General features: G+C 42.6%; 1 protein-coding gene across 4 annotated transcripts in view; it reads right to left on the minus strand.

Annotated features, from left to right (window-relative positions):
• The window catches only part of MOCOS (molybdenum cofactor sulfurase), a 406903-nt gene that overhangs the window by 616 nt on the left and 390809 nt on the right, over positions 1-15478 (minus strand). For all 4 annotated transcript variants that reach the window (XM_090049140.1, XM_090049141.1, XM_090049143.1 and 1 more), the window contains one exon: positions 9199-9303. In XM_090049140.1, coding sequence (XP_089905266.1) covers positions 9199-9303 — 105 coding nt within the window. The remainder of the gene's footprint in view (positions 1-9198; positions 9304-15478) is intronic.

Here is a 15478-nt window from a genome sequence, read left to right on the forward strand (position 1 = left end):
TATGTTCAAACAGTGAAGCAAACCTTTGCGTTTCATACCATGAATTATTCGCTTTGCTATTAGAACTTGTTTATGTCTTGAGCTTTGTGAATGTTTCCTTCATTTGTTTTTATGAATATTTTAGTATATTTTACTGAAAGTATTCTGAAAGTTTGTTCTACTTGGTGAATCCATCATTCATTTTCTTTTGCCAGATGTGAAGCCATCCAACAAATACAAATCAGAAACATTTATAAACATAGTTCTGTGATACTTGTGATCACCACACAGTGGAGACAAACATCAAAACAGTTGTTTTACTCACTCACCATCCATGTTTTGCACTGCGGGTTTAATTCTGCAGGGTGTCTAGCAGTTTTTTTTCTAGTGCACTTAAAAGCAAGTGCTTAATTTTAGTACATGCACAGTCCTGCTCACTGCAGTGGATAGTAGGTTGTAATCAGGGTTGGATTAACCCTTTAGTGGGCCCTAGGCAAACAAATTGGTGGGCCCCTACTTTTTTTCACCCAATAATTATAATATGTAAAATAAGCACAACTGGGCCCCTTCTTCACTTAGGGCCCTAGGCATGTGCCTACTATGCCTATCTGTTAGTCTGGCAAAAGTTCTGTTAAAATAAATTCCTGAGGGGATTTGGAATAGATTTTCACCAGTGCATTTTTTTCTAACAGTCCTTATTTTAGAAATACTTCAGAATGGAGGTAGAACCACCTTGCTATCTCAAAATATTCCTTTGATGCATCTACATGCGCACCTGATTGCACAGCAACTCCTGTTACTGCACAGTCCTGGGGGGGGTCCATGGATCATTTCCAACCCTACTGCTCAATAGCAACAGGCTACTGAGCAGTAGTTCGCTGCTACTAAGCAGTAGTGTCAGCGTCACTGTTCCTGCCCGCCAATGCTACATTGCCCTAGCAACAAGCTATGTGGCTGTAGCTTTTTGCTATGGCGATTGTAGCATCTCATGTAGCTACGCCCCTTGAGTCTTAGAATAATTTTAGATGAAGAAAGTTATCAGTGGGAGCATCTACACATGCACTAAGGTGCTTTTCCTAATGCACAATAAATTTAGTACCTCCACTGTGACGTACTAAAGAAATGTACATTAGGCTGTTTTAATGTGCAGTAATGAGCACAGTTTTTAAGTGATGCTTAATGCACAGTAGCCTATTTTACTGCTCATTAGAGTAATTGGACAGTTTTTATGTGATGCTTTAAGGCACAGTAAAAAAGTCTACTGTGCATTAAAGCGCACATATAGATGTAGCTACATGAAATCTGCCTTGAAAAGTTTTTCATCAAAATTGGGTTTTAGAATAAACTTACACTTTCTGGAATAATTTATGCTGTTCTCAAAACTTTTTTTATTTTTCTCAGAAAAACAAAAATGGAATCTAATTTAAAAACATTTTTTGGTATGTTTTAATGAAACATTATTTTTTCTGACAGTCCACATGCAAGAGTTTTGGTTTTAGTTTCTAGAAACTGTAAATTATCCAATTTGGGGCTTTTCAATGAAAGTCATAATTTTCCATAGATCTCTCCCCTCTTTTTTATTTTCCCCATTGTCCAATGTTCAATTAAGGGTATGGAATTGAGAATTAGAATAAAAGTAGTTAGATTAAATAGAACTATCCCAACTAATGGGATCTTTAATAAATAAGATCCATCTGCTACCTAAATTAAAATCAATATATTTTAATTATTTAAAGCTTAGGGCAATATCTTCGATTCCTTTCCTATTCAGGCAATGAAGAAACAACAATATGATGGAAAATTCAACAGGTACAAGACCTTCTTGTACTAAACAACATGACTCAATGCAGAAATTGTCTCCTGTGAAATAAGATGGATGAGGTACAACAGGAGCTTGGAAAATATATCAGTTTGACTTGGAACTCTTACCGTATTTTTAAATTTATAATCTTGAAAATAAGAAAAAGGGTACCTCACATAGGATTTTCTTTTCTATTACTATATACATTCCCATAGACCTGCTAGAATCCAGACCAACCAAGAAATTAAAATTAAGAAGTCAATGCAGATTTTATTTGAAATACTGATTTCATTTAAATGATTACCCTACTCTGGCCTTATATACACATTCAGGTTCTCCTGGGAGAGTCACTTCTCTCCCAGGAAAAGCCATAATCATAAAGATAGTCAGGCTTTTTCTCCCATGGCAAAACTGGCTGCTTCAGGAGAAAAATAACTGGGGAACAGTCGGGGTTAAATTACCCCCAGGAGAGTTTCTCCTGGGAGAATGAATGAAGAGAACATCATTCTCCAGCATCACCCCTGACACACCACTCCAAGACAGATAGTGTGTCCCTCACTGGATTCTGCAGCTCTAGCAGACAGTAGAATATGTCCCCTGCACAATCCCCACATTGTGCTGCAGGAAAACACAAGCTAAACAAGGGCAGTCTGGGTTGGACAATCAGAACTACCCTATGCACTGCTGCCATCTGTTGCCAGACAGACTAAGGAAAGCATACTGAGATGCCTCCTCTGGCTGCACAGTGTCAACACTGCAAGCTCTTCACTCTTTAGAGCTTCAGCATTAGAATGTCTGTACATGTGACTCCAGGTAAGTTTCTCTACCAGGAGAACAAACCTAGGACAATTTTCCCAGATTATTTGAATGTGTACGCAACCTCTTATTGTTTTACTGGGCAATAATCTGTTGTCTGAATAAATGATATCTCCAGAATTACAATTAATCCAGTGGCAACTGGCTCAGTTTTCTATTAAATAATGAAATCTAATGTTCTACCTTTAATTATACTAGGAAAAAAACCCAGATAGGCATATGTCTATATTGAATAATGAATTAAAAAACTTAGGCTACAATGTAACATATTTCATATATGAAAGAATAACATCACTATAAATAAACTTACTTTAAAGTTAACAGCTTTTTCTATATAGATCTTGATGTATAATCATCTTGGTTTACTTCCAGAACAACAAATAGGCAAATAAAACAATATTTTAGTTTTTATTTTATTTTGTGAGTTGAGATCAGATTTAGATTTTAACTTTTTTTTAAATTAGCAAATTTGTTAATTTGAAGTTATTTGGCAAAAGGCATTTATACTCATACTGTGTTTTCTCACCTACAATGTACCCATTCCTCCAAAATCAGCCCCCTAAAATTAAGGTGTCTCTTTTAAGAGGGAAAGCTGTTTTCTTCACTGGAGAAGCATTGTACCTGGAGACAGCATTTTATTATTTGCATTACTCAAACATTATTTCAAATATTTGACATTTGTATTTTGTTATTCTAATTGGATAAGTCACATAACATAGTTTTCTGTCACCTGATTGATTGACTCCTATGGAGTTTTATGCAGAAATATGTGTGTTTACTTGGAAAAGTGTTTGCATAAAAACACATTTTCATGAAGATATTGCTAACTTTTTTCTTTTCATGAAAATTCTTGGGACCAATATTTGCTAGTTAGCACTTAAAGTGAACTAAAAATGCAATACTCCTGTAGTAATTTTCCTTATTCTATTCGATAAAAATACTCTGGGAATATTTGTTTAGCTATATTTCTGACTACACTTACCAAAAGAAACCTTCCTAAAAAGACTCCTGTGCCACATCATCTTTACTTTGAAGAAAATACAAAACTAGAACTGTTTCCTTTTAATAGTTCCCTGTTAAAGAAAAAGAGGCTTTCAGCCCTTGGGATTATAGCTTGCAGAATTTTTACAATGGACCATTTAATCTCTCTCTGTTGCTAGCTACTCTTTTTCTCACTTGAAGGGCATTTTATTCTGCATACAACTTCCACTTTACAGTCTAGGAACTCAGTAAGTACTGCCGAGCTGTGAGATCTTTTGTTCTATACAGTCTATCTTCTGATGGCAGTAGGGGGATGTAACGTTAGTTTCCCATTACTCACTACAGCGGGAAAATGTGAAACTACTTGTGTAGTAAAAGCACAATCCAACAAGCAGGGGTGTAAATACCATACACTTACCCTTACAGAAGAGTGTATGTTGAGAAAGTCATTGTCCTTGCTTACAGTGATAGCAAAGTAATAATAGCCCATCATTTTTGTGTGTTGTTTCAAGTACTTGTGCCACATAAATGGATATATGCAACACTTAGACATCTATTCACATATAAATATACTAAACAGGACTTGGTAAGTGTTCTTGTTTGGTTTAAAGATCACATAAAATAGGACCAAGACTAGAACTTAGTTCAGAGATTATAATTGTAGGATTCCATTCCTGTATTGGTCACAAAATCGCTTTTCCTCAGTGCATTTGAGTTCCCCTGTGGCTTATTTTTGTCATAGGTAACAAAAGAATATAATGTAATCTTCCCTCCTACAGAAAGGCATTGTAAGGTTAATTACAACTGTTGGTCAAAATTTTTCAAGCAGGTTATCTGTTGGACAAAAACTATTTGCCATACTTGAAGTCAATGAAGAAGAAAAAAATAGATTCAAAGCATTACATTGTAACATTTCCTTAACAAACTATTCTGATATTTCATTTTGAAAGGAAGAGGTTGAGACAAGAAATAATCTACATTCAAGTAAAAAAACACCCAAAAAGGAACAGAAAATTGCTGGACAAACAGAACATTTCATTTGACTGGCATCTGTCTTTTCAGGCTTTATTTCTGGTGAAAAATGGAATTTTGTTTTGCATCCATCACTTAGTTTTTTATTTTGGTTCCTGCCATCAAACTGAGAAATCAAATACTTACACAGCTCTCAAGTACTTGAAATAGGGCTTGTAAAAGTGTTCCAGATGCATGAATGAAAGGCACTAGGCATAATATAAAGGACTATACTCTATACTATGATGATGGCAGTAGTACTGTTGCATCAGATAAAAGAAATAATTTGATAATCTTAGCAAAGATGGTGTGCATGGTCCAATAGTCTGGAGCCTAATTCTGTGAGGAGTTTTTCCCTTGAAGAACCATGACAGTTCTGACCATGGGTCAGATACAGCAGGAAAACCCTCACAGTACCAGGGTGTTAGCACATAATGGCACACACAGACAAAGAACATTTGCTTTGGTGTATTTATTTATTTAGATTTATATCTGGCCCTATTTAGAAGGTCAGAGCAACTTATAGACAAGATTCTCCAAACAACATCCCAAAACCTGAGAATTTCAGCCCTCCTGTCTTCAATCACACCTACCCTGCCAAACTCCCCATAAAAACCAACCCTCCCCATCAATCCCAACTATACCTCCCAACGTCTAGTTGCAATGTAAACTGGAAAAAATCTTGAAAAAATAGGTTCTAGTTCAGTGTATTCTCTTCCAGTCTCCTATAGCATCTACATCTAAAAACCTATAAGAGTGGAGTATTCTGTCAGACAAGGAAAGATTTTTGCTTTAACGTCATTTTTTAATAAAAGTTGCCTCAGAAATGATGACAGCAGAAATCAAGTTTATTCTGGAGATGGATTTGCATTTTGTTTAAAACAATACAATAGAAATTTTAATGGAATGCAGTTGGATAAGATGTAAGGCCCTACTGCATGTAAAATGTAAACTATCAGAAAACAGGTGTAATGCTAGCTGAAATTAAGGAGACTGATTTTCAGCAGCATTAAACACTTGCAGACCCCACTGTCTTCCAGTGGAGCTCTAGGGCCAGCTCTTAAAAATATTTTAAACAATAAACATTTGACCACTCTTGCATCTCAAACTATCGATTCTTTAATTCAGTGCTAGAATCCACTGAAAGGCTCTACTATAGGGAAACTATATTTGCTAAAGTTTGGTACATCTTTGTTGTAAAAAAAAAAAAAAAAATGGAAGAAGATGACAAAACATTACAATCCTTGGCTTAAAAAAAAAGTGTGTGGAATTTGAGGTCCAAGTGTCTAGGCAATGCTTTTAATTTCTTAGCTACCATAGTTACTCAAAGCCAAGATGAATGTTTTTCCAAAATCAGCAAGGGGTGGGGAGCCTTGACTTAGATTCAAGTACTGGTGCAGGGAAGGTGGTGTATGAACTTTGGCTTTGGCTCCAGACTCAAGGCTGAACCTGGAGCTATCGCCTGACCTGGGCCACGATGGCTTATTTTGTGGGGGAGGGGGTTTAAAGCCAGGAGAGCATGGGGTAGACCACAGGATGAAGGTGGAGGAAGGGAGAGACCTGTGCATGCAGCATGAGGGAACACAGGGGAGAGGTACAGTCTGCCTCCCCCACTCCCCAGGTGCCCCCTCCAGCCCTGATCTGGCTTGCCCAGGAGCTGCTACCATTCCTCCCAGGCTGGGCTAGACTGGGGCTGTGCTGAGGCCACCACTGCTGCAGCCTGATCTGAGGCCAGAGCAGAGCTACAGAAGAAGTTAACTGTGGTGGGGTGGGGAAGGAGGGAGTTGGGGGCACTGGTATGGCAGGGATGGCAGAAGTATGGTATAGGAATGTAGGGGCAAGGAGGCATTGGAGAGTAAGGGACTAGGGGAGGCAGGGGAGAAGGCACAGGTATGGAAAGGCAAGGGATGGAAGGACAGGTTGCAGGGGAGAGAAGGGCTGGTGAATGTAGGAAGTGTGGAGGTAGAAAAAGTCAAAGACTAGGAAGCAGGGAGCAGGTGACTGGCAAAGGCATGGAGGGGCAAGTGGCAGGGTCAGGTAGCAGTAGGGTTGGCATGGGGGGCCAAGTAGTAGGGGGGACAGGCATCAGAGGGACAGGCACAGAAGGGCAAGGTGTAGGGGGCAAGGGGTCGGGGTTTAGACCCTTGTTCTCTGCCACTGCTTTTCCTGTCACAGCAGTTAGGGAGACAAATTTAAGACAACCTTCCATTAATTAGATTCTTTACATGGAAAATAATAAACACATTTATAATTTTCAATCTATAGATTCTAATTTTGGGGGAGTTGTCTTACCTTCAAAGTAATCTTGGATTTGGGGATATACAGTAAATCTGCTAAATAATTTATTTGCACTTATTGATCCCCTATGTAACAGCTATTAACTTAAACATGGCAGGTTGTGTTTTTTTGTAACAGTCATAATAACTATCTTATCAACAATTGTTTATAACAGAAAATTCTGCTGTGGATGCACAATAAAAATTATATAAGATAGTTGGCACCTTGGAAGAAAGGAACCCACTACAGACACAGGATCTTCACATCAGCTGTTATTTAACAGGCATTGGAATCTCCTCCTGGACTGCAAATTGTTTTTAGGTTCAGAAATAACTCTCCCCCTTTCTGAATATCAGTGACACATTTTACTGCTCTTTCTGTTCATCTCCACAGATTGCTCCTTGTAACAGGTGAGGCACCAGGGATTGCCATAACACCCCCAACCGGTCACCTTAACCCTGCCTGGCTCTTGCCTTCATTTCCCAGGGCCCACTCTTGATTCTTACCTGCCACATCTTGTTGTAAAACTTGATGATGTTACTCTGTCTTGCAGCTGTTACTCTGTATACCATTCCATCCCTTGTAGAGGCCTCCTGGCTTCATCCTTCCTTTCCTCTAGCTGCAGGCCTCCAACCCTGGCCCACTGATATGGGCCCAGTGGATTCTTGGGCTAAGTCTTGACTGTCCTCTGGGCCCCTGGGTCCTCATTCTGGTCCTTGACCTTGAGCTGGCTGCTTGCCTCTCCAGTCCAGGAGATTTGGCCACAGAGTAAACAGGCTGCAGTCCTGGACCATGCTGGATACAGCTGCCTCCAGCTGGTATGTCTGTTGCGATGGGTGGAGGTGGGGGAAGGGGTGTGGGTTGTCAGATCAATGCCCCCCACAACAAGGGAGGGATTGGGGCTGGGACAAGCTGCCCAGCCTGGGCGGGGGGAAGTGGGACTTGGGAGGGGATCTCCCGCCAATGTGCGCTGCTGGTTCGGGAGCTGCTCTTCTGGTGGTTCCTTCGGCAGCTCTTGCTGCCCGTCTGGGAGGGCGTGGGAGCAGGCGAGTGCTCCCGGATCAGCATGGGGTGGGCTGGGCTGGGCTGTGCTCAACATGGGTGGTGGAAGGCACTGGGAGTAGGGGCTAGGCCCGCCTGCTGCTTGCCCAGCCAGGACTGGGAGATACAGAATGGTGCTGCTGTACTGCCTCGGACAAGCGGTGTGCAGCAGCAGAAGCCACTTCAGCCTCCCTGCACCTTCTGGACAAGCTGCAGCTTCGCCCTGCCCTGCCCTGGCTGGGCAAGCAGCAGCAGGGCATGGGGGCGGGTGCGTGCACCTGACTGGAGCAGGGCCGGCAGTAGGGGCTATGGGGGATTTTTTGGGTGGCTCCAGCCTCTGCATACTCCCCGCTCCACTGTGCTCCGTGGGGCAGGTGGAGCCAGGGCTGTGCTCCAGGCTGCAGCAGGGACTAGCAGCCCAGAGCGCAGCCCTGGCTCCACCTGCCCCGCAGAGCGCAGCCTGGCAGCAGGAGGCTGGGCCTAGCCTCCCAGAGTGTAGCCCAGCCCAGCTCACCTCGTGCAGATCTGTGGGCACACACCCACTCTCATGCCCTCCCAGACCAGCAATGAGAGCCGCTGGAGGAGCCACCAGAAGAGGAGCTCCTGGACTGGTGGAACGCAGCAGCAGGACCCCCCTTCCAGAGTTCTGGGCCCCCCCACCCGAGCTGGGCGGCTTGCTTTTGCTCCAGCCCCAGCCCCAGCCCCAATCCCTCTCTCACTGTGGGGGAGTTGATCTGGCCCCCACCATGCCCCTTCCCTCCAGCCTCTGCCCACAACAGACTTACCACCTGGAGGCAGCTGTATCTAGCATGGCAGAGGACTGCTGCCTGTTTAATCTATGGCCAAATTTTTGAATTAGCACTGAATTGCTCCAAGTTGATTCGAAGGCTTTCAAATTGATTCGAACCTTTTAATGGGCCTCCCAATTCAATTCAGATTTGGAGATTTGGCTGCTGAATCAGGCTGAATCTCCTCTGAATCGAGCTGGCGACTGAAGCTTCGCATAGCCCTACTAACTGAGACTGCTTCATCTTTTTAAAAGGGCAGGAGCTCCTTGTTCGAATTGTTTGGTTGTAGGTAGACTTGTATGAAGGGGTTCTTTGACTCTGACTGAAGCAAACAGAAGCTGAACGCTACGATGAGGAACAAGTAGGAATGGCTTCATTTTCCAACTTTTGTGAGTTAATTCACCAGGGAATATTTCCATGTTTCTTGAGAATTCCCTTGAATTTGGATTATGTATATCATCTAGACACTCTATCATTTAGTTGGCATTTTAATGTTAAACTAACCTTTCTACCTCTCACATTAGACAGAGACTGCAGGAATTCTTTGTTTCGCTCTCCAGATTGTTGATCTATGCAGATAATTTGGCATCTGTTGCACGGACCTACAACCTGAAATTTCAAAAGAAAGCAGCTGTCAGATACATATTGAAAACATAAAAACCCTCAAATCCATGATCCTTATGATATTTTAGTAATTGAAACACTTCATAAACCTTTTTGAAAGTTTTTGCATTGCATAAAAGGGCCAATTCCTCTTCCACCAATTCAGGGTGCAGTCAGGAGTTCAAATTCTGAAGGCCTTATTTAGATTTATTCACTTTTTATTTGAGCAGAATTCTCAGTTGGCTAAACCTGAGAAATATTGGACAGTTGCATTTCCCAATAACTTGATTTGGTTCATTGCCTTTACATGAACCAAATTTACCTAAGTATAAACTAAGGGTAGCAATCTTATTCCCTTTCTGGTCATCCAGCTCTCTAGATTTGGTTGCCTATCTGTTACATTTTATTTTTTCCTGGTCATCCACTGTACATTTTTGGCACTTAGGCCTAGAGAAATTCTATTCCTACACATGTGAACAACTGCATATGCAGCCAAAATGGACACCAGAGAGAGAGAGAGAGAGAGAGAGAGAGACTTGTTTGGGCATTTACCTCAAACACGTAGATAGCTAATTCACCTGGGAGATGGGTGGACTTGTCCTCTTACCAAGATGGGGTTTGAACTTAGGTATTAGACTTAGACTTTCTAGCACAGCATGCTAACTACCACACAGCAGGTCAGCCATTTTGCTTTTTCTTGGGCAGGCATGAGAGGGAGATGTGTGGGAAATATGTGTGTCAGGAATAAGAGAGCAAGTCAAAGGCTCATAGCTCAATGAGATGGCTGCTGGCCTAGAAGAGAAAGGTCCCTGGGTTCAAGTGTGGGTCCTTGTCTCCAGTAAGGCAAAAATTTCATTCCTGTATTCCCCTCCATCCATTTAATCCAATGATCATGTTAGTGGCTCAGCTTCAAAAAGTGGACCAGAAAAGGGCATGGATAATAACTAATCCGTGGTGTGGTGGTCAAGAGTTTGCAGCTGGGTAGTGAGATAGGCCCCAGTTCAATCCTGTGGGTAAATAGGGCCTAGAAGTCACGATCTAAGCTTGGTCCCACACTCAACCCCTTGGAAGACTTCCCTCACACACACACAAACCCTTTCTGTTTCTGATGTGAAGTCTGGCAGTCACAGGGAATGTATATAGGAAATGAGTTTTCCTGAGTACATAAATGGCAAAAATACCTTGTGGACGACCAAAAACCGGCCACTTACATGACACGGAAAGCATGGAATGCCCCTCCCCTAAGTAAGGACTTCAGGTTCGGATCAAATGAGGGTTCTCACAGGTGTAACTTAATAGGATGACAAGGTGACAGAAGCAGACAAATTTGTCTTTTCCCTTTTTGTGGGGAGGGAAGAAGGTTTGATTTTTTCAGAGCATCTTGTGAAGGCTTGGAAAGCAAAATCTGCATTCATAAATTAGAAGGCTGGAAGGAACCATTGTGACCATCATCTAGTCCATCTTCCCATAGAATGCAGTGGGTGCATCTATACGAGATGCTATATTGCTAGAGAGATGAACTGTCACCATAGCTCATTGCTACAGCAAGGTAGTGTCGGCAGGCATGATCTGTGACACTGACACTGCTACTGAGCAATAGCTTGGGAGAAAACCTGTGGGGCATCGGGACTGCGCAGCAAGTATTAAATGACTGAGCAGTAACAACTGTACGTGTAGATGCAACCAGTTAGTAGGTCTTCATTGAACTAATCCATTTGAACTACAGTAGATCCTTTATAAAAATATCCAAACTTTGATCTTACTGTATGTACAGCTATGAATTTCTTTTTGCCCTTTAAGGGATTAGAATAAAGATGACACATACCCGCTTCACTTAATGCATCAGAAACTTCTGCAGAGCACTATGCTAGGCATGGTAACCAATAGCTCTCAGAACTTCTCATGGCAATTTCTTCTACTTTTATAAGCACAAAGCTCAAATGGGGCAAATAATTAAAGGTCATACTCCAAATGTTTTCATATGATGATCTGAGGAGTTACCTGGGTTCCTGAGGGCACAACTCTATCTGACAGTAAAACTTCCTTGTGTAATCAGCTAAGCCAAATGTTTGGCTCTGATTTTTCAGAAAATGTGTCTCTCATGAATATCTGCTGCTTAACTCCAGCATAGTTATTATTTATTAAAAGAGAGAGAGAAAAAGGAATTTTCCTCCTCTTTTGCTTTGTCACACTGCAGTAGCATTGTCTACCATTTCACTATCAAGCATCATGCTATTCCATTTCTACTGCTATTTTATTCAGTGTTTGCATCACCCTCAAGAAAGAACTTACCAGAGCTGGAAAAGGCAATTTAAGTTTCACAATGTCTTTCTGTAGAACAGGGGTAAAAATCATTCAGTGATACTCCATAAACTAGAGAGAGATCTGAACCAAAATGCCAGCAGATATTATTCATCCAAAATGTAACTGATCTGGGGTGCTTTCTCTATCAAGAATTGTTAAAAATTTGCTGCATAAATCAATTTGTCCTTTAAACTGGAATGAAATGTTGTTCTTTGTTATTAGTGTCTCACATAATGGCGTCCTGAAGTGCAACTCCTAAATGCTACTACAATACACATTATATATAACAACAATGATGACTGTGTGGTTCTGTTTTTAACTTGCTCACAAAGAAGCTTCTTCCCATCTTACTAACTCAGAGGTACTATAGCCTATTGAGCTACATGTGGTTTGGCTCAGAAAAGAAGCAGCCAGTCATATATATTCTATTGATACTTAGTACTGACAATAAGCTACACAATCATCTATCATTCTCATAGAGGACGTTGAGCTGAAAATACCCATGGGTATTTTTAGGCATAGCTTCAGCATATCTGTTGTTCATGCCCCTGCTAGCACAATACTGAATGAAAGTGCTCTATGTTTTGGATGATACATTTCCTACAAATATGCAATCTAGAGCTAAGAAGCAGCCCAGGTACTTGGAATGCTTGACGACTAGCTGGTTCACTCCCTAATGTCTCATGAAGAGCTTTTCTATTACAGGCAATAGCACAAATAAAGTAAGGGCATTCAGGTCTCATGTTGTGGAAACTACTTAATTCAGATGCTCAATTTGATTGCGAGTATTTTTTTTTTTTTTTAACAATGAATCTTGTGGTAGTGTAACAGTGTCAGAGCCTGGGTGGCTGTGAAGCCCCAGGAGTCCCTTACCCACTCTGTGGGCAGTCACCCCTTCATTCACCTACCACATCTTGATGTATTTTGCTTTTATACAAAGGAGGCTGCCCCAGGGCATCCCAGTTCTGGTCTCACTCTAATGTCCACCAAGTGCCCATGGTCACTGTCTTAAGGGCTAATTGCTTGGCTCCATTCTGCCCCTACACCATGATCCAGGCTTCACAGGTGTCATCTCTCTGATAGTCTCTATGTTCTCAGCCCCACTCTGGGCTATCAGATGCTCAGGTCCCACACTCAACCCCTTGGTCTCTCACTCAGCCATTCTCTGGGCTCCTGGACCCCTGGCTCCACACTCAGCCCCTCTCTGGGCACTCAGACCCCTTGGTTTCTCATTCAGTCCTTCTCCAGGCTCCTAGACTCCTTTACTGGGCCCCCAGGGACCTCCTCCTCCCCATAGTCCCTTCCCAAACCACCAGACTGCTGCAGGCTGTTCTCTCCATGCTAGCACTCAGGAACTACAACCTGCTTAGGAGATGTTCTCTCAGCAGTCTCTAGGATCTCACCATTGGCTCAGCTCAGGGCCAGGACTTATAATTGGTCTAAGCTCAGTCCTCCTCCTGGGTCAGATGACTCCACAATCACCCCAGCCATACCTGCAGGCTGCTTCTCAGGCATGGTCCCTAATTGTCTTCCTGCCACACCTGCAGCCAGCCTCAGCCACAGCCTGCCTGCTCTTAAAGCAGCAGGAGCTCCAAGCCGCCTGCTACAGGTAGGCACATACAAATGTTCCATATAATCCACAAGGCTTGTATCAGTGATAAACACATCTGATGTTATTCACAGATACCATATTTACTTGAATATAAGACGAGGTCCTCCCCTTCCCCTCCTCCCCCACCCCAAACACTATATTTGCATATGAAGTGGATGGGGGAGCAGGTGGCTGCTGCAGCTGATGGGGGGCAGGGACAGAAAGGGGGTCCATTCCCCCCACCCCTTCCATCAGCTGACAGGTGGGGGGCTGGAGAGGGGGCAGGGCTGGGGTGTCTGCAGCCTACTGGAGCTAGGAAATATGCTCCAGTACCCCCCGCACCTTCTAGCCTTGGCCAGTGCAGGCATCTCTGCCTACCTTGGTCAACTGATGAGGGAATGCATATCCTGTTTGTTAATGGTCCAGTCTAAACAGTGTAGAGAAAGCTGCTGAGATTGAACTGATTCTGCCTTGGGCTTTTTGACTGTCTGTATTTAGCCCTTATGTTCAAAAGTGAAACATTCTTCAGACTCCAGAGGAATTTCTTTTGAAGTTTTGGGCAAAAGCTTAGGATGCCTCTTGATCCACTGGAACGCATTCAACATTTCTGTCACAGATTTACAAGGAACACAGGATATAGAATATCAAGGGGTCTAGTTTTTGTTGGGGGATCCCTGTGGCCATACCAAGACAGTGGACCTGCGCTCCAGCATAACTGGTTTTCACGATGTTTCCTTCAGCAAGCACAAACGGACATGAACTCCTTTTGGACATACCTTTTTTGGGAGCTATGTAACCTATATATATTTTCAGCGACATAAGGCAGCCTTTACAAAATGAAACATCATTTACTCATGAACTGGAATAAAATAATTTAGGATCTTTATGTTAAAATGGAAAAGCTAAGCTTACTTGCATGTCCACGTGGGCAGCCTATCTGGCCTTGACTGACTATAGATATCCAGGATTCCATCTCTTTCACTGCACTGAACAGCAATAGTTGTTACTAGAGGTCTTTATTTCAAATTCTAGTTTCTGTATGTGCTGCCTTCCCTGGCTAGTGCTTGTTAGAAGTAAGAGCCAGATACTTCCTCACCTATTAGGGGTGTAAGCGGACTTGGGGCTTAAGTGTGATTCTGTTCCATCCTGTTCAAGACCTGAAAATCCATTACTGCATCTACTCTTGTAACACACTGTCATCTTACTTTTAAGGCTGAGTAACAAAAAAGTAGTAAGAAGAAAGACCTACTGTTGTTTCCAAGAGCCAGGTAGTAGGGCTGTGTGAAGCTTCAGTCCCTGATTCGATTCGGTGGAGATTCGGTCGCCAAATCTCCAAATCCGAATTGAATCGGAAGACGCTTTCATCTCTCTGAATTGAATCAGAACCCTCTGAATCAATTCAGAGAGATTCAGAAAGATTTGGAGATTCGGACATAGAGACAGCTTTAAATGTTTTTTCTACATACCTCTATGTACCAGGTGGCTCGTGAATGCTGAGATGCTAGGGTGCATGGAGCATCCCACAGGAGTGTGTGGGGGGGCTCCCCAGCATGCTCAGCAGCAGACCTGGAAGTGGACCAGAAGCACTTCTGGTTCATTTCTGGGTCTGCTGGGGAGTACACTGGGGGCTTCTCCTCCCCTCACCGTGCCTCCCTGGTTTGGCATCTGGTGTCTCCTGGATCTGGGGTGGGGGTACCCAGGGTTCCCCCATGGCTGATCACCAAGCCAGGAGGGGCACAGGGGGCTGCACGGCTCCCCGAAAGACCCAGAAGTGTACTGGAAGTACACTCCTGTGGGACGCTCCATCTGCCCCAGCATCACAGTGATCACAAGTCGCGCCTGGTACCTTGAGGTATGTAGAAAAAACATTTAAAGCTGTGTCGGTGTCCAAATCACTGATTCTCTGAATCAGCATCAAATCTTCAGATTCAGATTCGGCCAAATTGAATCAGGGACAATGATCTGAATCAACTAATCGAATCACTGTCCCTGATTTGGGCTGAATCCAAATTGAATAGGACTTGCTTTGCACATCCCTACAACATGGTTTGAAAAAGCATTCAGATATTCAGTGAGTATAAACAAATGTAGCCTTTAGTTATATTATCAGCCAAGTGATTGGACTGGCTGACAGCAGGGAAAGTGCAGAATTAAACACAAATCTAAAGTGTGTTTCTATTTCATCCTTTTTATACACACATCAAAAATGCACCACTGAACCTTACAATTTGCTGATTAATGATCTTTATAATTACAGCATTCCTAGATACCTCCCATATCTACCAT

This window comes from Crocodylus siamensis, chromosome 5 (genome assembly GCF_052110815.1).
Source record: "Crocodylus siamensis isolate JL-2025a chromosome 5, ASM5211081v1, whole genome shotgun sequence".
Taxonomy (NCBI): domain Eukaryota; kingdom Metazoa; phylum Chordata; order Crocodylia; family Crocodylidae; genus Crocodylus; species Crocodylus siamensis.